The sequence below is a fragment of the Fundulus heteroclitus genome, chromosome 14, assembly GCF_011125445.2.
Source record: "Fundulus heteroclitus isolate FHET01 chromosome 14, MU-UCD_Fhet_4.1, whole genome shotgun sequence".
Taxonomy (NCBI): domain Eukaryota; kingdom Metazoa; phylum Chordata; class Actinopteri; order Cyprinodontiformes; family Fundulidae; genus Fundulus; species Fundulus heteroclitus.
The window spans coordinates 4,648,360-4,672,221 of record NC_046374.1 but is presented as its reverse complement, the minus strand read 5'-3'; the positions used below and the strand labels follow the sequence as shown (position 1 = coordinate 4,672,221).

Sequence of the window (23,862 nt, the reverse complement as noted above, 5' to 3'; positions counted from 1 at the left end):
TGCTGAAGTGTGTTTTCGTACACTCAGCCTTGACGGCATTGGCGTTGATGGAGGCGTAGGGTCTGCGTGCTGCGCGTCGTGGCTGCAGGATGTCCTCACACACCCTCCGTGCAATGCGAGTAAGCTTGGTGGTCTGCAGGATGAAAGTCTGGCGGTTCTTGGCCAGCAGCTTGGCTCGGCCCTCGTTGCGAGTGAACGGCGACAAGCCCTGGACCTCCTGGCGGGTCATGTGAGCGCGGGGGCCTGGCTCCTACACAGAAGGTGGAAAGCAGACAAATGGAGACGAAGATGCAAGATGCGTCCGAGGACGTTACCAGAACAATGTGCGTGAATAGCTCACTTACAGAGCCGGCTCTAGCTGCTCCTTCTAGCTGAGTGGGGGTCTTTAGACCTCCATATTTCTTCCAGTAGATCCAACAAGAAGCACATAGTCTGCATTGCATGTTTGGGGGTCCCCAGGCATACCACTGAGGAGACTGGGCCGCTGGATGAGGCAGGAGTTACAGGTTAGAGGCCAATACTTCACCAATACGTTGATGAGAAAAGCACAGTAGTGGGAAAGCTTCCAGCAGCTTTATGAAAACCACAGCAATTAAGCCCAGTGTTTCATAAAAAATCTCATTTCACATCAGCAGTGCCTTGCCAAAGTTTCGTTAGAGCTGGAACTATTCCACATTTCGTCACATTAAATCTACAAATTTTTATTATGGAGATTCCATGTGATAGACCGGCAGAAAGTAGTGGATTGTTTACGAAGAACTAAATATCAACCAGTTTTCAATATCCGACCTGAAGAATGCAGTCTGCGCTTGTATTGGGCCCCTTTTCTCTGATACATAAATAAAATCCAGTGCGACATATAGTGCTTGATAAAGCCTCCTCATTGGTAAATTAAGATCCATTGTTTCTAATTTAATCTGAGTCTAACTGCAGCTGTTCTGGACGAGGGAGAGCCAGGGGGAGAGGGAGAGGGAGGGGGAGCAGACCACAGGCTCAATCATCTGATCATGAAAAGCTGCAGGAAGTTCAACAAAGGAGAAGAGTGACATGCAGGATTGTGAACTATATTTACCGTATTTTGTCATAATAACAACAGAAAAGTAGTAGCATGTAAGGTTAGCGCTGGTGTTTAAAGCTATAGTTGGCAATCCTGTTCAGAAAGCCTTTTTGTAATACTGGGTATAATGGTCCTTCCATCCTGAAAATATTTAATACATTATGTATTTAGAAAATGGAGGTTAAACAATTGTTTTCTGTGGGAGCTGCAGGCCTGTAAAAACTAACCAACCCATGCCCCTTTGTCCGAAGTTCAAAGGGTATCACCTTATCTATTGGTTGTCCCACTTGCCAATCATTATGACGAGCTCAAATGTTCTTTGCTAGTTTACACTTGCTGGCTGCGCACTCATAGTGTTTATGTATCTGGTTAGCTTAGCGGCTAGGTTAGTAGTGCATTGTAGCTCCACTGCTCTCACTATAGACTTTGATCACGGCTGAGAGTCGCATGAAGCGAACCGTGTTCATGTTTATCAGAAGAAGAGGAAGGACCAGTAGAAAGAAATAAGACCAGAGTGGATTTGGGAGATTTTTTTTCACGCGTGCGGATGAGCAAGGTTAGACAGTCTTGCGCACAGGCAGTTATTCAAAAAGGGACTTGGGGAAACTTCCGGAAAAATAAACATCCATCCATTTTCCAAACCGCTTAATCTCTCATGGGGTCGAGGGGGTTGCTGGTGCCTATCTCCAGCTGTCACTGGGTGAGAGGCGGGGTACACCCTGGACAGGTCGCCAGTCTGTCGCAGGGCAACACAGAGACAGACAGAACAAACAACCATTCACACCTAAGGACAATTTGGAGAAGCCAATTAACCTAACAGTCATGTTTTTGGTCTGTGGGAGGAAGCCAGAGTACCCGGAGAGAACGCACGCATGCACAGGGAGAACATACAAACTCCATGCAGAAAGACCCGGGGGTGTACTTGAACCCAGGACCTTCTTGCTGCAAGGCAACAGCGCTACCCACTGCGCCACTGTGAAAAATAAACAACCCTAGCTTTAAGGGGAGGTCAGACTGCCTTAAAGCGGCGCTCTAGGTCACATGACCCATTCAGTGACGGATCCAACCCTCTCAAGTTACATAGGTGAGTTTTTGAGAAGGGCAGCCCGTGTGGAGCATTGATACCCACCAAGTACCGAATTCTAACCTGAAAAATCCTTTAACATCTCAAATTGAGCTAATACCTGGATCAAAACTTACACAGTATTGCTTTAATTATATAAAAAAAAAAATAGTTTTTGTTTTTCCAGCAGCAGGACAGACTTTTTATCATCTGGGGTCTACGTTGTCTATCAACCCAAAGCAGATAGTAAGACAACTCCTATTCTTGTCACAACTTTCACAAATATTTGTACATATCTGATTGTTCACAGATGCTTGCCATCCAATATGACATTTCTTTCCAAGATAGCTCAAGCTCAGTTTCTACATGTGTACAGCTGGTAGAGACACACCCAAACACACTTGTGCTTCTACAATGTGTTGACTAGGAAGCACTGAAGGCACACAACAATGTTCTCATTTTTATCTGTTAAAAATGAGAGAAATCATGTCATCCTTTTAGTTTCTGTTTGTTATTTAAAGCAGTAATCCCTGCAATCAGAACTGCTAGAACCATAGCTGAGATCCTCAGATATCCCCTTTCAGCTTCTATTCATGACCTTGTAAATACCTGTTGGCTGCATCCGAAACGTTCCAATTATCAGATGGCCGTTCACACTGAGCCTGGTTCTGCTGGAGATTTCTTCCTGTTGAAGGGGAGTTTTCCTCTCCACTGTCGCTTCATGCTTGCTCAGTATGAGGGATTGCTGCAAAGCCATCAACAATGCAGACGACTCTCCCTGTGGCTCTACGCTCTTTCAGGAGGAGTGAATGCTACTTGTCAAGACTTGATGCAATCTGCTGGGTTTCCTTAGATAAAAAACTTTTTGACCAATCTGTCTGGATGCTTTGATTGAACTTGACTTAGTACAGTGCCTTGAGATGACGTGTGTTGTGAATGGGTGCTATATAAATAAAACTGAATTGAATTAACTGATGAACTGTTTAAAACAATCATTGCTTTTATGCAATGCTTCTATGCTTTATTATTTTCTGTCACCAGGGATTACCTTGTGTATAGATAGTAGACCTGCCTTACCCTTCACAGTCATCCACTACTTTCTGTTGGTCTATTATATAAAATCCAGATAAAGTTTGTAGTTGTAATGTGACACAATGAAAAGGTTTAGTGGATGTGAAAACGTTTTCGAGGCACTGAATGCTACAAGGATCTACTCAACATCTCCATTCAGATCAGGATAGATCATAGGAGGGAGGTTTGTTGTCAGCACTTACTGTGACAGCTCTCACAGCTCAGTCCTTTCTGGAAGCCTGCCGCTCCATTCAGGCCGGGCTTGCTGCCTGGCATCATGATCTGATTAGGGTTGGGTTTGGTACTGAGGAACAGAGAGCATATGGAGTTATTTTAAAGATGCTTACGCTGGAAGCAGACACTCTGTAGAGCTGCTGATACTCACTAGGTGGGAATGTACACCTGTTTGAGCTTGCTGTCTGCCTCTGCGGCCTTTAGTCGTTTCTGAGAAAAAACATTTATGGTTGGCAAAAAGCTTGTTACTGTCATGGAGAAAAACTGTGTCACTTCAAGCCTTGTTTTGTTGTGTGGTTTTTTGCAGACAGACCTGTTGAATGTAGCGGTCAGTAGTCTTCCACATATAGTAGAACTGGACCACACTGGCCAGAGATTTCCAGGGCAGCTGGTGGCAAAGAACGAAGAAGATGTTTGATTAAAACATTACTGCCTGTTGCATCAACTCTGCAGCACGGCTGATAAAAGGAGAGCTCACAAAGTCCTGACGGATGTCATTGAAGTCTTTGCCGTATTTCTCCAGAGCCTCCTCAAACAGCATGGCCTCCGAGGCGCTCCACTCCTCCATCTCGTCCCGACACAGCACTGGGCCGCCCTGAGGAACCAGGGTGGACATGGCTTTGGCCAGGTCATAGCTGTTCTTCTGCAACGTGTCCATAGCATGGAACTAACAGGGGAGAGGAGGACAGGACAGGACAGGGTGTAAAACACTCCATCCATGATTACAATGGCTGTCTGTTGCAAATTACCCTTTTCTATATTTAAGACTCAATGAGCAATACTGCGTGCAGAATAAATGTGGAAAGAAAGACTAAATACTTTCTAGCTGCACTATACATCTGCATTCACTATTCAAGTTTCAGCCTCATTCCAGAAATTATTTAATTCAATTGTTCACTGAGAAATTTACACCTGACACCCCAAAATGACCATTTGAAAAAAAAAAGTAACATAAATTAAAACCGCAAGCGGTGATGAGCGGCCCTCGCAGCAAAGCGCCGCTCTGGCCTATTGGCCACAGCTAGGATTTGCGCGGCGCTGGCCGCCCGCCACCGCAGATGCTGTCACGCATTTTGCCCGCCCGTCCACTGGGCGATTCACACGAACGTGTTCGGCAGCGCTCCCCCACGACTCACAAAAAATCTGGTGCAGATCGCTCGATGCAGCGAGGAGATACAGCCGTTGAATAATGATAATGCATTTGGCCACCGGACCGGACTAAATCGTTCGGCGGGCCAAATTCGGCCCGCGGGCCGTAGCTTTGACACCCCTGGTTTAAACATTAGTATACCAATTTAATCAAAGGTATCTTACTAGCTGTTAATCCAGCTTAATGTGAAAAGTTAACAAAACCATTTTAGTTTTTTAAAGTTACTTGCTATTTCATGTGTCTAATGGTTTTGTTTCTTGCATTAAGACAGCTTTTATGAAAGTTTAACATCTAAATTGGTGGATACACACCCAAAAGTAATGTTAAAGTAACACTTTAGCAATTGGACTATTGCCAAAGGAACACTTTAGCAATATCGCGGGGGTAGCAGCTTTATAAAGGAGGCCCAGACGTCCCTCTCCCCAGCCACTTGGGCCAGCTCCTCAGGAGGAACCCCAAGGCGTTCCCAGGCCAGCCGAGAGACATAGTCCCTCCAGCGTGTCCTGGGGCTTCCCCTGGGCCTCCTCCCGGTGGGACGTGCCCGGAACACCTCACCAGGGAGGCGTCCAGGAGGCATCCTGACCAGATGCCCGAGCCACCTCAACTGGCTCCTCTGGGCGTGAAGAAGCAGTGGCTCTACTCTGAGTCCTCCCCGGATGACTGAGCTCCTCACCTTATCTCTAAGGGAGAGCTCACACACACTATGGAGAAAACTCATTTCGGGATCTTGTATCCAGGATCTCGTTCTTTCGGTCACGACCCAAAGCTCGTGACCATAGATGAAGGTAGGAACGTAGATCGACCGGTAAATCGAGAGCTTCGCCTTTTGGCTCAGCTCTCTCTTCACCACAACGAACCGGTACAGCGCCCGCTTCACAGCAGATGCTGCACCAATCCGCCTGTCGATCTCCCGCTCCATCTTCCCCTCATTCATGAACAAGACCCCAAGATACTTGATCTTCTCCACTAGAAGCTGGCTCTTTGGACTTTCCTTTTTTAAAAAGCTTATAGTTAGAGTGGCTCATGTTACCCTGAGCTACCTCTATAGTTATGCTGCTATACGTTTAGGCTACTGCAGGACATCAGGATCTATTGTTCTTCAATTTTGAATGACTGTTGTCATTTCAGCTTTTAACTTTTTGATTTTTGTTTTTTTCTTCATAGTAGGTACACCTGGTCCGGCTTTCTGTTAGCTGTGGCATCATCCAGGGAAGACAGATCACCCGCTACTACCATCTAATGTAGAACTTCTGTGCTTTTTTGTCTCTCTTGTTGTGTCTCTGCTCTGTCTTCTGTAACCCCCAGTCTGTCGAGGCAGATGACCGTTCATACTGAGCCTGGTTCTGCTGGAGGTTTTTCTATCACGTTAATGGGGAGTTTTTTTCCCGCTGTTGCTTCATGCTTGTTAAGTAGGTAGGATTGCTGCAAAGCCATGGAGAATGTAGATGACTCTCCCTGTGGCTCTACGCTTCTTCAAGAGAGAATGCTACTTGTCAAGACTTTGATGCAATGAACTGGTTCCCTTGTATAGGAATTTTTTTGACCAATGTGTATAATCTGACCCAATCTGTATAATCTGATTGATTTTGACTTTGTAAAGTGCCTTGAGATGATATATTTCATGAATTGGCGCTATATAAATAACATTGAATTGAATCATCTCTTTAGACCAAGTAAACTATCACATTTTATGAGACCGTTATCTCATTTTAAGGATATAATCATCTAACGTTATTACTCTTAGCAAGTTAAAGCTCCATAAAAATTTTAGACCAGCTTTTAGTTCCACTCTTTTATTATGCACATCTAGGCTACCTATAAATATAAAGTATGGCATGCCAAAAAATATTTTCAAGAAAACGGCAATTTTAGTAATTACCTTGCAATTTTATATCTGAGCATTAAAAATGATAATATTTCACCAATTTTCACAGCAAGATGGAAATAACAACTATCCAACATTTTAAGATTTTGTAAAAACCTTTTTCCTCTTTTACCTACCTTTTGAAATTAATACTTGTTTCTACTTCTCCAAAATTATACTTCAAGAAAACTATTGTGCTGTCCTGTCTTGGTGTTGTCTGTCAAACCCAATCTTCTTAAGCTGAAAATTCAGTAAAGTTACAAGATATATATAACAGTTGCAGTTACAGCTCAAACGTCGTAACAACACTTCTAAATCTGAGTCTGACGCAAAATTTCAAATACAAACACGAAGCAGTTTGATTTTTGTCCGATGACGAGCGAGCGAGCGAGAGAGAGAGAACTGGTAAAGCAGCACATAGTAACAATAAGTCCAGCGCTCCATAAAGATGTTATTAATCAAGGAAATCTTTCTGATTGTTTCACAGCGGTTACCTGCAGCGGGTAAACACGCCCACGACAACACACTTAGGCTCCCCGCAGCCCATTTCTATCGGAATATGCGCCAAAACTGCCTCTTTAAAATGAACTGCACGGTGCAGTCTGCGCCTGTCTGAATTGCAATGAGAAGTATTACACATCTATGCGTGAGCATTATTAAAAAAATTCCCCCCAGGACCCGCGGTAACGACAGCGGTGTTCTTACGATGGAGTATTAGGGCCACACATGAAGAGAAAAAATAATTTTGCCATGATGAGATTAAACTGGTGTAGATCAGTTGATGCAGCGATGCATTTGGCCACCGGAGGCAGTGGCGACCCACCATCTTAAAATCTATGTATTGACATCTTAAAAATGGTCTTATAGCTTAAAAGATCATCCTGTTTTGGTTGATTTTGTAGCCGAATAGAAGAGATGTTCTCAAAGCATTAAATAAGCCTTTTGACTTTTAAAAATGTTGTCCTTTTAAGGTAATTTTAAGTTACTTTTTATTAAATTTGTCAATATCCTATGGAAGTCTGGACATATGGCAGCGGTGTTTCAGGTGACTTCGCCACACCGCCACGCCGCACTGCTACATGGAATCCAGTTGGGCCTGCAATCTACAACACAGCAACATGTCTTCTGTCTGTGGACACAGTTTCATGTTGATTAGCTCAGAGGGGTAACATAGCGACTGTTAACAATAAAACATGACACTTCCTGTTGTCAGGGGGCGTGGCCTAAGAAATGTCATCATTTGCCCTTTGGATATTGTAGGAGACCTAGTGGTGATCAACTACTGAAAGTTTGGTGGCTTTGTGAGTTTTTGTGTATGAAATATAACAGTTTTGTTTTTCATGGCGAGTAGGTGAACTTTGACCCCTGCTCACGCCCCTTCAGCATGCTCAAAAACTCACCATTTTGATAACTTTTAATTGGCCATGCCATGAAATATAACAGTTTTGTTTTTCATGGCGAGTAGGTGAACTTTGACCCCTGCTCACGCCCCTTCAGCATGCTCAAAAACTCACCATTTTGATAACTTTTAATTGGCCATGCCTTATGATCAGACTGCCCGAGTTTCAAGCCGCTCGCTCAAAATCTCTAGGAGGAGTTCGATCAAATACCAATGCTGTAAACGTCAGAAATGGGGTCAAAATCAGACCTTCAATCTAAAATGGCCGACTTCCTGTGATATTTACACTATGACATTAATTGTAAATTCTGAGCGTCTTGGTGAGCTCTACCACTGTACCAAATCTCATGTCTCTACGATGAAGTAAGTGAATAGCAAAGGGTCCTTTGAAAATTGCTAGGTGGCGCCGTTGAGGCATTAGTTCACGCCCACCAAAGTTTGTTATGGATTCCTGTTGGGGGGTGGATAAGGATGCATCCAAGTGAGTTTTAAGCAGCTCGGCCCAAAAATGTGGAATTCAGAGCCAAACGTATGGCAGCGGCGTTTGAGGTGACTTCACCACGCCGCCACGCTCTCCTGCTCCATCGAATCCACTTGGGGCTGGAATCCACAACACATCAACATGTCTTCTGTCTCTGGACACAGTTTCATGTTGATTAGCTCAGAGGGGTAACATAGCGACAGTTTACAGCAAAACATGACACTTCCTGTTGTCAGGGGGCGTGGCCTAAGTGATGTCATCATTTGACCATTGGATATTAAAGAAGACCCGATGATGATCAATCACAGAACGTTTGGTGCCTCTGTGTGTTTCTGAATAGGAGATATAATAGTTTTATTTTTTGTGGCGAGTAGGTGAACTTTGACCCCTGCTAATGCCCCTTCAACAAGCTCAAAAACTCACCGTTTTGATAACTTTTAATTGGCCATGCCTTATGATCAGACTGACCGAGTTTCAAGCCGCTCGCTCAAAATCTCTAGGAGGAGTTCGATCAAATACCACTGCTGTACACGTCAAAAATGGGGTCAAAATCAGACATTCAATCTAAAATGGCCGACTTCCTGTGATATTTGCACTATGACATTAATTGTAAATTCTGAGCGTCTTGGTGAGCTCTACCACTGTACCAAATCACATGTCTCTACGATGAAGTAAGTGAATAGCAAAGGGTCCTTTGAAAATTGCTAGGTGGCGCCGTTGAGGCATTTTTCTTTTGATTTTTGTGACGACCTTAAAATACAAAATTTTTAAACAGTCACCATGCACCTGCAAAGTTTGGTGAGTTTTTGAGTATGATAAAGCCCCCAAAAAGGCCCCTCTTTAGGGGGGCAGAATAAAAATAATAAGAAACAACACAGAAACAATAGGCCTTCGCAGCGCTTCGCTGCTCGGGCCTAATTATAAATCTTAGAAATCACGTCTAGAAAACTATTTACAGGGTTTGCCATGAAACTCATCTGTTTCCACCGATCATATTTAGATGCCTTTCCAGCCTAACTGGACTCCACTAGTGCTAAGACACACATGTTTGTTTGCTTGTTAGAGCACAAACCAAGCTTGGCCCCTCCTAGAGCTGAACCCTGTGGTCATTCTGTTCGAGATCCATCGTTGCTCTGTGGAGAGAGGAGAGCCTTCCACAAGCACAACCTTCTGTGGTCTGATGAGACAAGACTCAATTCCTTGGCATGAATGCCAGCCGTCATGATTGGAGGAAACCTGTCATCACCTGACCAATAGCATCGCTACAGTGAAGCATGGCGGTGGCAGCATCATGGCTCAAACTGGGGACAACGGTTCGTCTTTCAGCAAGACTCCAAGAATACAGTCAAGAATGGAGAGTAGCCGGGCCCCAGATTTAAATCTGACTGAACATCTCTGGGAAGATCCACAGATGGCTTTGCACCACCGTTTCCCATCCAACCTGATGGAGCCTGAGAGGTTCTGCTAAGACGGATGGGCCCAAAGACAGGTAGGCCAAGCTTACTGCATCATATCCACCAAAACCTGAGGCTGTAATTGGTGCCAAAACAACAAAGTATTGAGCAAAGCATGGAAATACATCTGTACAGCTGATCTTTTACTTTTTATTTTCCATGTATACAGAGGTAAAAAAAAAATTTTTTTTACATAGTCATTAAGGGGTGATGTGTGTAGAGTTTAGAGGGAACAAATGAATTTCAATCATCTTAGAATAATGCTCTAAGATAAAATATGGAAAAGAGAACTCTGGGGACTTCCTGGATGTACTGGTAAGTAAACTAACATTTTAACATACAGACATGGTCCCACCTACAAAACTCTTTAGGAAGCGTTTAATATGAAATGACGGACAGAGGAGACAAAGACAGAGAAAACTAAAGAGGAAGCAAACTGGAAACCCCAACAGACTCACTAAACAGGCTGAACAGATCCTGATAAATTACAGCCCACTCTCTTCCTCTAGACTTATGTTTATACTTTTCACTATAAGTCAAGTATACTTCACCATACTATTGATTGTTAAGTACATGACATATAGTTTATTAAAGGTAAACTTCAAGTACACCGCCTCATTTTAAGTATGAAATAACTATACTTGTAGTTCACTTGAATAAACTACTTTTTGCTAAGGGTAATCACACTGACTCCTTTATTGTGACTGATCTCAGAATGTAAAGAATGTGTTAATGATGCCCTGGTAGCACAATGGAGAGACAGTCAGCGTAGCTAATTTTTTTAATCTTTTTTTTTAATTCTTTTGTTTTAAACATGCCAAGAGAAAACCTTAATCCATTGAAACGGTTGGATAGGAAGGAGTGTAGAGTGTGTGGACGTTCAGGTCTAACCAGGGTTATGTCTCTGGAGGCTGCAGCTGCACTCATGTGGAGGCTGGGCTGACGGATGGAGCTGCTGCAGTCCAAGGCCCGAGCAAATGTGCCCACCGCTCTGAAACAAAACGGTCACAAGGAGACATCATTAAGACCCTTTGGAACATTTTTACTGGTTCTGGTGTTACTGTGCCACTGCTTCATCACACAACCACTAGAGGGAGCACTGGGCTGAGGAACGACCAGTGTCTGCAACAGATTTGATCAAAAAACAAGCATTACACTTATTTCTAAATGGAAATAAACTAACTAAAACAAACACAGAGGTCATAAAAACATCAGTAGTGCACCATTAGACATGTTTCAGCAGTATCTAATGGTGGGAGCGGTTGTCTAGTGCAAAGTTCCCTGGTTCAAATCCCACAGATTGTTACTCTGAGCCTGTCACACTTAGACTTAGACAACTTTATTTATCATTTTGTATGCACAGAGTGCGTACAGAACATACAGTGACAGCCCACTGATGGGTTCAATTCAGAGGTTTCCAATTTCACAGTAATGTATGTTGAGATAAACATAAAGATGAATATTCTACATATTCTAACATGTTAGATTTTTCACAAAACAGAATCCACCTTCACTGCGTGTTCAGTTAAGACTTAGACTGGTTTGCCCCACTCCAGCGACAGCTTTAATGCTGGATGTTAAGCTCTGTCTCCAACTGATGAAAGTTTGCTAAGAAGCTACCATGGTAACTGGGTCTATACTGGTGATGTAGCAGGGTGGCAGATGGTGGGGAAGTGCTACCTTGCAACAACAAGGAACTGGTCGATCTGTGCATCTTTGAGCTGGTTGTTGGGGTCCCAAACTTTAGTCTCCATCTTCTCCTGGACCCGGGTGTCAAGTTCACCTGAGACACAGATGAACAAAAGCTCAAGGTTATAATTCTGATCATTCTGGATATATCTGTGTATGTTATGAAAACCCATTAATAATAAACCTGTTCTGTCTGAAGTAACAAGAGAATGTGTGGTTGAAAGCACAGATTGACATAAAATGTGTAAAAATGAATAAAAACCTTATTTTCTCTTCCTGTCTGACATTAAATCAGACCAAGCCTTTTCTGCTTCAGGTCGGATTTAATCATGCCAAAAGGATTCACAGAATACTGCCAGAGATTTTTTTAAATAACTTTTAACAAAGTCTGAAATTTACATACGCAAAGATACTTACTATCCCTTAAAAACAATCTGGGAAAGCCCAGATGATGATGACTGTGTAAGCTTCTGGTAGGTTCATTTAAAAGATTTGAGTTAAACAGACTTGACTGTGAAAGGGATAAAGGCTTCAGTGTTCTGCTGCAGGAGGTCCAGGTCCAGGTCAAATTTATTTATATGGGATATTTCCTACAGCTCTAGCTGGGCTTTAATGGAAAATAGCTCAATGTTAACTGAACAGAGTAAAAACTAGAAGAAGAAAAATCAATCAAACAGAAACAGAAAAACTACCACCTAAAAACAACAGCCATAAAAACAAAACACTTGGGTCATCTTGTACTAATAGCCAGGTTGTAGAAATGAGTCTTTAGAAGTTATTTAAAATGCCCAAGAGTTTGTGCTGATTTAACGTTTGGAAGTAGTTAAAAGGGTTTAAAAATATTAGGTACAACCACTGTTTCACATGTTGAAGACTGAAAGGAGTATTTCCCTGCTTTTAAGGACAGATAAATCTGAAGGTCATCTGCAAAACATTGGAATCAAAGTTTGTAACTTAAAAAAAAGTTGATCCCAAGGGCAACCTTTACAGTGCAAACAAGGCTGGACCCAGGACTGAGCCTTGGGGCACACCATAACTCAGAGGGGCTATTTCCAAGGTGAAGGGATTGATGTTCACATGAACATAAAGGGATGGGTGAACTTCACAAAATACCCCAACCCAACATAAAGAAGGAACATTATGCAGAAACAGTACAGCAACATGAGAATACATCAGCCAGAGCACAGGTGGCTCTTTCTAAATGATCCCATACATACCGCTAAACTAGCTAGCAGGAGGCTTAAGGACAACACAGTCAGCGCTTCAGAGAGCCCATCACAAACCCTGACCTCAGTCCTAGTGGGAATCTGTGGGCAGAGCTGAGGAGGTGTCTGAGACCCAGTTCTGCCAGGAGCAATGGGCCAAAAATCCAGCAAACCTTTGTGAATGGCTTTGACCCAAGTCATCCAGAACAAAGGGAACGCTACTAATTATTAAGGAAATGCATGGAAAGCTCTGAATCTGAAGAAAGATAAAAGCATGATCTAACAAAATTAACCAGAATCATTATTCTGGCATTTAGCAAAAATAAATCATTTTAGAAATCTTAACAGAATGAAACCATCGAACGTTTAAATCTGACGTAAGAGAAACAAGGATTAGGGACCTTCTCATACGGTGCATGTGAGGATCTTGTTTCAACTCTAGACATCTTCAGTCTTAAAGAAAACAAACCTTCAGCCAGTTTGTCAGGAATCTCAGCCTGGTATTTAGAGCCCACTCGGATCTCCCCCTGGTCTGCCAGCAGCGTCTTTTGGACTGGGTCAAACACCAACGAGTAGAAGAAACAGTCCTGGACACAAGATGTTGGAGAGTATAGCTGAGTGCTCCAGCTGCCATTAAACTATCGCTCATGTGATGAGGAACAGGAACAAACAGCCCCTGATTAATCCCTAAGCTGTGCCTTACTTCTTTCTCCAGGTAACCAGCCAGAACATCAGTTTCATTGAGAAGGGTGACGTTACATTTCCCTCTGCAGAGACAAAGAGGAGAAGCTGTAAAATCACAGAAATTAAAGTACAGTTTCATAAAACAGATCATCATACATCAAACAGTGTATGGCTGCTTGTCACTTTTCTATGGGTTTGACACAATCAAACTCATAGAAAAGGAATTTGTTCTTGCCCAGCCAGGAAAGAAGGGCCTCATGAGAGAAGCAACGTCCTCTACAGCAGTGTTGCTGATCTGAGAGGAGACCAGCTTAAAGCTGCTTCACATGGCTTCAAGTGTTGGGCTGCAGTTAACCTTACAATGGTCTGCAGATAAGGTTACAGCTTCTCTCATCCTCTTCACTCACACACAACTTTTCAACATTTTAGTACATTTAAACTGCTGTTGACAAACGTTCTACTTTAAAAAGTGAAAATAACAGAGTTGAAGCTGGACGATGAAATCGGGCTGTATAAAGCTGCTGGGCCACACATGCATGAAGACCGTCGCTCACCTCCGCGTTGTTTGGTAGAACAGCTTAAAGAACCGCCTTGAAATATTTAGAATTCGTGTGGTTTTGTTAACGTACAGAACTGAGGAAAGTGCTCCCTTACAGATTTCTTTTGTTTTTGCTTATTTGTTGCACTATAATGTTTCAGATCATCAACCAAAGTTTTATACTGGATAGACAACCTGAGTAAATACTAAAAGCATTTTTCAAATGGTTTAACTCATTAAGGGGAAAAAAAAGCTCTCCAAACCAAGAGGAGAGATGATCCTGCTTGTTAAATCATGAATGAACTGGAAATAAACTTGATTTCTTTATTTTTTTTTTAGAAACTTGAGCTCTATTTGAGAAGTCAACCCTAGGCCTGATTTATACCTGACCTGCAGATATAATTCAAACAATCTCTCTGGTGGGTGACAGATCTAAAGAAAAATCTCAAAAATAAATTGAAAAACAATAGAAAAACAAAATCATCATAATCTATCAGTCTAGAAAGAGTTACAAACCATCTCTAAGACTTTAGGGCACCAGCGAACAGCAGTGGGAGCCATGATCTACAACTGGAGGAAATATGCTGAACGTTCCCAGGAGAGGCCGGTCGACCACAATTACTCCAAGAGCAAAATCAATGATTCATCCAGGAGGTCACAAAACAACCCAGGATGACGTCCAAAGCTCTGCAGGCCTCAGTTAGATCTGACCCTAAACTAACAAACCATCGTACTTCTACTAAACATGGTGGTGGTAGTGGGATGGTTTGGGTCTGCTTTGCTTCCTCAGGACCAGGACAATTTGCCATAACCCATGAAATGGTGAACTTTGTTCTCTACCAGAAAATCCTACATGAGAATATCCAGGAATATTTATTACAGAACCATAAACCCAATCACTCATAGGTTCTGCAGCAGTACTATAACCCAAAGTACAGCAGGAAGATCATCTCTGAACGTCAAAGATAATGCTGGAGAATCCTCCAACATGGCTGAATTAAAACATTTGTGTGAAGGAGAGTGGGCCAAAATTCCTCAGCATGGACTTTAAAGACTTCTCACCAGTTTCATAAACTCTTGCTGTCAGTCGTGGCACAACTAGTTATCAGGTTTAGAAGTGATTATTTCCCCCAGAGGGTCAGCTTGCTCTGGAGAGCTTCACTTCCCTTAATGAACGAGGGAATCTGTAGTTACTCAGGTTGTCTTTGTCCAATGTTGAACATCTGTCCCATGATTGAAACATTTAAGTGATTTGAAGGTTAATGCTGTTCATACACACACAGGAATTATTTGTGAATGAAGTAAGAACGTCCCATCATCCTGTAATAGCGACCAGTTAATAGAACTAACTTTATATTCACTGAAATAACAGGAGATATGTTGGCTAAGTGTACATTTAGTGAGATTGTCTGTAACAGTGGTTGGCAGGTGTCAGGTTAAACTGCTGACTCTACAATAATCCATACCGTATATGAGTGGCAGGAAGAGACTCAAACTGTCGAGAGAGGAAGAGCTCCCTGTGTTTCAGCTGGTGTTTCTGTTGTTCAGCCAGGGACGGCTGCTTGGACTCCTCCTCAAACTCTCCTGCAAACACAAACAGCAGACAATCAGAGCCGCTTCTCCACAACAAACGGAAAATACCTGCTCCGCTGACTAAACATCGGCCATCTGCTAACTATGTGGTGGGACATTACCAAGCAGTTTAATTCACAACCTGGTAGGGGTGTAATAGAAGCATATTAGATCGTGAAGGATTAGAACTATTAAATGTCACTTTTACCTGACACCAGCACATAATGTGCAGAAAGGGATTAAAATTTATATAGAAATGTTCTTTGATCTAAATGCTCTGTTATGTTTATCTTTGGGATATGTTTTATCCCTGGAAAATGTGATAAAATTGTGGTTTACCTGTACAAGAAAAATAAAATCATGATAAGAGAGGTTGGCATGTTGCACACATCTACCAACCAACTACCTGACAGCATTTAGTCCCAGACAGAATTTTGGCCTGTCATGTAATATTGCTAAACAGGTCTACTTCTCTAGAAAATCAACCAGGACTAAGCAACTATGGAAAAGATTTATATTATTGAACAATATTTTACTTCCAGTTTCCTTCCCTGGGGTTACCCACTATGGACTTAGTCAATCAGGTGTATGTGAAAAGATACTAGGCCCGGGCGACCCTAAGCCAAAAATGTACCTAAACCGACATCTACCACAATAAAAATATCTATCTATATCTATATATATATATATATATCTATATCTATATCTATATATATATATCTATATATATATATATATATATATATATATATATATATATCTATCTATATATATATATATCTCTATATATATATCTATCTATATATATATATATCTCTATCTATATATATATATATATATCTCTATCTATCTATCTATCTATCTATCTATCTATCTATCTATCTATCTATCTATCTATCTATCTATATATATATATATATATATATATATATATATATACAAAAAGAAGTGGTTTTTGTCTTTTTTGGCTGTGTATAGGTAGGTTATATTCAGGTCCCTTTAAGACGCTACGCTACATGTACAGTCTGTAGTTGAGGTCGACCCGTACATCGGCTGGCTAATATTTTGGGCCAATATTTCAGCTTCTTCCCTGTATTGACAGGGAAGCCACTGTTCATAAGTCATGTAGCCATCCCACTACAGCAAGTTTCATCTGCAACCACTTCACTTCTGGTCAGCTTGTTAGGCCAAAACAAATCTTAACTACCATCAGCTCTAGGGCTTCAGGTTCCTCTGCAGGACGTTTGCTTGACATTTAAAGACTGAAGTGCAGACATAAGAGAGCGAGAAGTAGTTCAGATACTTCCTGGTGTGTTTTGAGTTGGACTTTATCTCAGCCATTTGTCATCTCATGCGCACTCACAACTATTATAAGTCCAAAGCAAAGCAATTATTTCACATGAACTAAACTCAAAACCCCCGCTTTTTTTCTGCATAACAATTGTAAGAAATCAACTGATCCACAGATGGCTGTGTTTTAGGTGCACTTGGCCACTAGACTGTGCATTTCTAATTTCAGCAGCCGGGTGAGTAATTTGTGGTAAACTGAAGGGGAGGGCTGATTCCGCTCAATCTCTGTGGACTCCGCCCCTGCACTTGGCCAAAGGAAACCCTGTCAGTGAGGGCATGGAGGGGAGGGGGGGAAGACACAGTAAGACACAGTAAGGACAGTAACTCAAGCCACACCCCTTTTTCCTCTTAACCTCTCAACCCCTCCCCCCTCCCTTCTCCCCCCTGTCCGACTGGTCCCTGCCAGATAAAGTGGGAGACCCTGTGTACCAAACCTGAGGCGCCCATCCCCCCCAAACATGTATCCTCTTCTCTCTCTCACTACACACACACACACACACACACACACACACACACACACACACACATTAAAGGAGTGACAGGCACCTTAATCGGATATAATCTAAAAGCAAGACACACACACACACACGCACACGCACACGCACACACACACCTTCTGTAATGAGGAACAAAATCTGTCTGAATTAACTCGTGTGTGGGCCTCAGTGACAGATCAACGGGCTTTTGTTTTGCACAAAGAACTGGTGTGTGTGTGATGTGTGTGTGTGTGTGTGTGTGTGTGAGTGCGGGCACTGAAGGAGGAAGAGGAGGGAAGCTGTGGTGAAAAGCAGCAATAAGCTGAAGCAATTAAGACAAACCAACAGTAGCAGAGAGACTCTGAGGGGTTAGAACTATTGCCGGACCACAGCAGCCCAAACCTGACCTGAAGGTCCTATACACAGCAGGTACATGCCAGGTTAATGGCTTTAGGAATGTATTGACATGTCAGCAGGGTGTTGGGTTAGGTTGAACCTTTCTCACTGCTTTATGCAGGCATACGGACAACAGTCACACAGGAGACATGAGTGTGGACAGTTGGACGGGCCAAACACGATCCATGTCAGAGATCTTGTGCTGCAGCGTGACAGCCCCAGCTGTCATGTTCATTTCTATTAGCCAGACAAGCCTGGTGTGGTTCTGTGAACCGCTGCAGCGTCTGCAGGTAGGACTTGGTTTCGTTCTCACTAACTGGAAGATTTTTATACAGCTGATGTTTCAGCACCCGTGTTTTTGCTTCGTCACTTTCCAAACACGCAGCTGGGCAAACTTCATCATGGAGAGTGGTTGCTTTTGTCAAAGGATGTGAGAAAACAAAAAGTCTCACTTGGTGAACATTTTCAACTCTGTCACTCGACTCAAGCACACTACTAAGTGAGCAGCTATTGTTCACTTTGTGAAGGAGGAAGTAAGCGTACCATACTTTCCCTTCAAGGTAGCCGAGCCAGGGGCTAGAGACGTCTGGAGCAGAAAACAGACAGGCCTGCTTCATTATTGTTCATTTACCACATTAACACAGCCTTGTTTCTGTCACGACGGTTGTTACTGACAACAGAGTACTAGTGATCAGTATAAAAATGCAACACAATTACAACACAGTAGGTTTCAAACCCACCTTGATGTTAGGCTTGTGTATCGACCTAAAAAGTACCATCCAATGGAATGAAATACATTTTAAGGCATAACAAAAAGTGATGCTACCAATCAAATCATAGGAGAACCATTTAACAAAAATTCCTGAGTTAGTTCCATTTTGACCTAATGTGGTGAGGGAGATAATGTAATGGGCTCACTGCCTGTTACCTTCCTGCTGTTTATTTTGGTATTACCCATCAGGCAGTGTAAATAAGTCCAATGCCATTATCAGTAAAAGAAGGAAACCAGAACAGTAACAATGTGGCGTTACATTCCAGGTGCTAAGTAGGGGACAGATAGAAGGGTTACTCCAGAAGAGTAAAGGGAAGAACTCATAATAAATAGAAGTGTGGTGGCCTAGTGGCCTTAACTGAGCGCCACACAGTGGAAACCCACTTCTCCACAAGAGGATGGGTTAAATGAAGTGAACAAAATTCATTAGAATGTACGTTGCAATGACAATAAAGATTATCCATCCATCTATTTTCTAACATGTCTATCCCTGCTGGGGTCACGAAGGGTGCTGGTGACTATCTCCAGCTGTCAATGGGCGAGAGGCAGGGTACACCCTGGACAGGTCACCAGTCCATCACAGGGCAACACAGAGACACACAGGACACACAACTATTCTTACACACACTCACAGAGAGCTAACAGTCCTAACAGTGAAGTTTATGGACAGTGGGAGGAAGCCGGAGAGAACCCACGCAAACACCATGCAGAAAGACCATGGAGCAAGGGTAGGACTTGAACCCAGGACCTTCTTGCTGCAAGGCAACAGCGCTACCCACTGTGGATATGGAGAAAAACTGACCGTGGCGAGTTACGAGACTGGCTCGTTTCTTATTAGAGCAGTGGGTCAGTGTTTAGTTCCCACTGTTGGCAGGACGTGTCTTCCACCAGCAAGACTACTGGCTTTATTGTCGGCGCAAAGAAAAAGTGAAATTGAAGGCTATCAAGGAGCAGGAATCGTCTAAATGCCACAAGGAGGTGAAATGCATCATTCAAGGAATAGCAGCTCAGAGGAGACCTGCTGCTACAGTTAACCAACTGTAGAGCCATTTGCTGCGTGTTAGAATTGTCTTGGGTTCATATATTTGTGCATCAGACTCCAGAGGTATCAGTGTCTCAGAGGTGACGAACCTCACCACACGTCAGTGCTTTAACACCAGTGCCCAGATGTGCTTGGGTTGGCAGACCTTGTCCACTCCAGTCCAGCCTCCACCTCCGACTGTGAGGGGATTTAATGGGATGAAGCTTAATAAAAGTGGCTAGAGGTCTAGATTTTCAGTAGCTGTTCTCCCTGACCCCATGATGGTCCAGCTGTCAGTCCTGAATATTGAGGGTTTTAACCCCAGCCCTGCTATCCAGCTGTGGCAGCAGGACAGCATAAGACCCAGAAGGCCTGATTTCATGTGTGGGAGGAAGGGAAAGGAAATAAAAACATGGTCAGAATCTGATTCTGAATCAGATACAAATTAGGGAAATTGAAGCCCCAAAGTAAGGAAATAACTTTGTAAATGTCAGGGTTGTGCACCCTGTTACAGTTTGGTGTCAGTAATTCATTAAAAAGAAGGCATTACAGTGCACAACTAAGGGGTCTATACTGTTATTTTACGTTCCTCTTTATAACTGCCAATTTGTGGTAAATAGTTAAATTTCCTTTACAGTCAAGTTTTTCTTGGAGAGTTAAGAATAATAGTTTTGAACCAAGGCAAATGTTACACTTAAAAACTGAAAAATAGTGGCTGGTAAAATGTTTGAGTCGCTGACACCCATTTTTTTCCACCAGCCTGTTTCCTGCTCAGGTGTTGCAGCATCGGGGACGTGTTATTATGGAATGCTAATTCAGTTTAGCAGGTGCATGCACTGTATTGTCTTCTTTTCTGTTAAGGTTTAAGTCATTTCTCTGTGCTACTTTTTGCTGCTTGCCATCTCCTTCTATAACTGATAACCACACCTGGCATCCAGGTATCTGCAGAGTGCCGGGCAATACTAATAACCACCTGGCCAGACCACAATGGACTGAAAAGCTAGAATTTAAGGAAGGGTTGAGGCAGACCATTTCCCTCGGGGAAATTTAGTAAACTATTTGAAATATTGGAGGAATCTTTTCGGCTGTACAGGTAATCACACCTAAATAACTCTGGGCTGATATTTACTGAAGTCATGTCTCCATGAAGCAAAATATAGCTGATTATAGAAAATTACATTAAAGCTGCAGTGGGTAACTTTTGTAAACATGTATTTTTTAAACATTTTGTTAAACCTGTCATTATGTCCTGACAGTATAATATGAGACAGATGATCTGTGAATAAAACTAAACTAATTAAGCTCCTCTAGCTCCTCCCAGTGGTCCTATTTTCTTCAATTGAACAAAAAACAAAACTGAAGTTATACTTTTTGGACCAATAGAGGAGTGATCAAAATTAAGCACACAGCTTCAGCTAGAAACCACTAATCAGACCCGAAATCTGGGAGTAGTGATGGACTCAGACCTGAACCTCCAAAAGCATCTAAAGACAATTACAAGGTCGGCTTTCTATCACCTGAAGAACATTTCCAGGATTAAAGGACTGATGTCTCAGCAGGATCTGAAAAAACTAATCCATGCGTATATTTTTAGTCGAATTGATTACTGCAACGGTGTTTTCACAGGTCTGCCTAAAAAGTGGATCAGACAGCTGCAGCTGATCCAGAACGCTGCTGCCCGCGTCCTCACTAAGACTAAGAAAGTAAAGAACATCACCCCAGTTCTAAAATCCTTACACTGGCTCCCTGTAGCTCAGAGAATAGACTTTAAAATACTTTTTAATACTCAGACTAAATACTGTTAGTCTATAAATCCATGAATGGCTTAGCACATAAATACATCACAGACTTGTTATCAGTGTATCAACCCTCCAGACCACTAAGGTCTTCTGGCTCCAGCCTGCTCTGCAGAACCAGAACCAGAACTAAACACGGAGAAGCAGCATTTAGTTCCTTTTCTCCGCTGATCTGGAACAAACTTCCAGAAAACTGTAAAAGTGCTGAAAGCCTGAGTTCTTTTAAATCAAAATTAAAAACACATTTGTTTAGGATTGCCTTCAACTGTTCTAGTTGAACAGTTCTGCTGAAACATCACTAGTTCAACCTTTTTAGTCCAACTATTTTTAATGTTCTATTTGGTTTCTACATTTTATTCCTACTTGCTTTTATTCTGTTTTATTTTCCTATATTTTAATCATGTAAAGCACTTTGCATTGTCTCTGTACTGAAATGTGCTATACAAATAAATTTGCCTTGCCTATTGTTATTAGCATAAATACACCGCTCCCGGTCAGAAACAACCAATCAGAGCCAGGAGGAGTGTCTTAGCAGTCTCAATCATACCCGTCTATGCGCTGCTTACACCCCGTCCCCCACACAGTACTACCGTCATTTTAGCTCAAGATTAGCGGTGGGCTGCAGTTATGCAGGGAAATAGCAGAGAAACAACCTGCTTTACAGGAAAACTACCAATTTTGCAAATGGTACCTGCTCAGGCAACAAAGACTGATGATAAAAAGCAAGCTAAACAGAAAGAATTAGACCGAGGCTGAATAAAATGAGGGTAAACATTGAAGCAGCACGGCAGGCTCCACTGTGGAGGGAGCTTCCTACTGCAGCTTTAAAGCGGTGGTTTTCAAAGTGGAACAAAGCCTCCTCCTTGTGAGTATGAACGGACCTATAGTCTGTCTAAAACGTCCTGCATCAGATGGCTTCATTTTATAAGAAAAACACTGGCTACAAAAATCAACCTAACTCGCTTAGGTGGCAAAATGGTGAAAGGACTGAATTTATTTAATGCGGTTCTGGTCATACTGACCAATCAAAAATCTTTACACAACAGCCACATTAAAGCAGGAGGTTTTCCTTCCCGTTAATGGGGAGTTTTTCTTCCCACTGTCGCTTCATGCTTGCTCAGTATGAGGGATTGCAGCAAAGCCATGGACAATGCAGACGACTCTCCCTGTGGCTCTACGGTTCCCCAGGAGTGAATGCTGCTTGTCGGGACTTTGATCCAATTAACTGGTTCCCTTATATAGGACATTTTTGACCAATCTGTATAATCTGACCCAATCTGTATAATAAGATTGAACTTGATTTTGTAAAGTGCCTTGAGATGACATGTTTCATGATTTGGCGCTATATAAATAAAATTGAATTGAAAATTGAATTTAAAAATTGAATTGAATTAATCCAGCCTCACTTATAAACCCTCACACATGTATACAGCAGTATGTGGATGGGTAGGTGGAGTTAAGTGCCTTGCTCAGTGGCAGAGGAGGAAGCTAAGATCAAACTGACAACTTTCTACCTGTAAGATGACTTCTCTTCTCATAAAGCCACAGAGGCCTCCAACAAAATGAGCAGGGGTCAGTCCCTGCATCACGCTGCCAGTTTGGGACTTAGTCCTCCGCATGGTCATGCGTTCAAAATATCATCAAATCACAAAGTAATACTAAAACACAGGAGGTACTGGAAAGGCAACACATCTGAGGGGTTCTGTTTAACAGCACTAGGTGCAACACCTTGCTTACTTTACAAGAAAAATGGAAAAGGAATCCCTCTAAATGCAGCATTTTTCAATTGAGTTTACAGTTAAACAGAAAAATCTGTTCAGCTCTGTAGTTATCGTCAATTCACCCAAGAATGTACAAAAAAAAATATAACATTTGCTGGTTTTCATAGCTCTGAAGAAGGTGCTTGTGGAAAGAAATCTGAATCTGCAGATATCAGAAGCTATAAAGCGTTACAAAAATATTAAAATCCAAATCGGTCAAGAACATTGAAATCAGCGCAAAACCTGCCAGGTATCCTAGTAACCTTGCTGATGGTGCAGCTGGATTAATGCTGCATCCCAGCTGTACACGTAACTAATCTACAGGAAGGTCCCGGCATCCCTGTGTCAGTCCAGACAGTTTTATGGCTTGCAGTTGGAGCTCAGCTACATCCACATCTTCATTCAGTCTCTTTACAAGGGCATGCCAAAGCAGCCAGCAGGCACGGTGACATCACACAAAGAAATTAGAGTCATTCTAATCAGCTACTATCCAGGCAACACACACACACACACACACACACACACACACACACACACACACACACACACACACACGATTGGAGACCAATCACAGTCTGACGGTGGCGGCAGCACAGAGAAACGTGCCAACATGACTGCATCCATCTTGAGCTACTGTATGTGTTTTAATGTCTTTGTTAAGAGCACTGGAGACCAGGAGGAGGGGGGCTGGGCTGTTGTTGGAGGTGGGGCGGGTCTAATGTATGCGATCCAATTCTTGCTAGTCTGCATGGCATTGGCACCACCCGCTGGCTCCCTACCCTCCCTCCGTCTACACTGATCAAACAAGGAGGAGACTGGACTGGATCAGG

The 23,862-nt window shown here is 42.5% G+C and overlaps 1 protein-coding gene across 2 annotated transcripts in view; it reads right to left on the bottom strand.

The window, feature by feature from the left end:
• mta2 (metastasis associated 1 family, member 2) overlaps nucleotides 1-23,862 on the bottom strand; it is a 47,589-nt gene that overhangs the window by 3,111 nt on the left and 20,616 nt on the right. For both annotated transcript variants that reach the window (XM_036146107.1, XM_036146108.1), the window contains exons 4-14: nucleotides 15,356-15,473; nucleotides 13,371-13,434; nucleotides 13,137-13,254; nucleotides 11,454-11,556; nucleotides 10,665-10,764; nucleotides 3,904-4,092; nucleotides 3,739-3,813; nucleotides 3,577-3,635; nucleotides 3,395-3,495; nucleotides 345-484; nucleotides 22-250 (exon numbers count right to left, since the gene is read on the bottom strand). In XM_036146107.1, coding sequence (XP_036002000.1) covers nucleotides 22-250; nucleotides 345-484; nucleotides 3,395-3,495; nucleotides 3,577-3,635; nucleotides 3,739-3,813; nucleotides 3,904-4,092; nucleotides 10,665-10,764; nucleotides 11,454-11,556; nucleotides 13,137-13,254; nucleotides 13,371-13,434; nucleotides 15,356-15,473 — 1,296 coding nt within the window. The remainder of the gene's footprint in view (nucleotides 1-21; nucleotides 251-344; nucleotides 485-3,394; nucleotides 3,496-3,576; nucleotides 3,636-3,738; nucleotides 3,814-3,903; nucleotides 4,093-10,664; nucleotides 10,765-11,453; nucleotides 11,557-13,136; nucleotides 13,255-13,370; nucleotides 13,435-15,355; nucleotides 15,474-23,862) is intronic.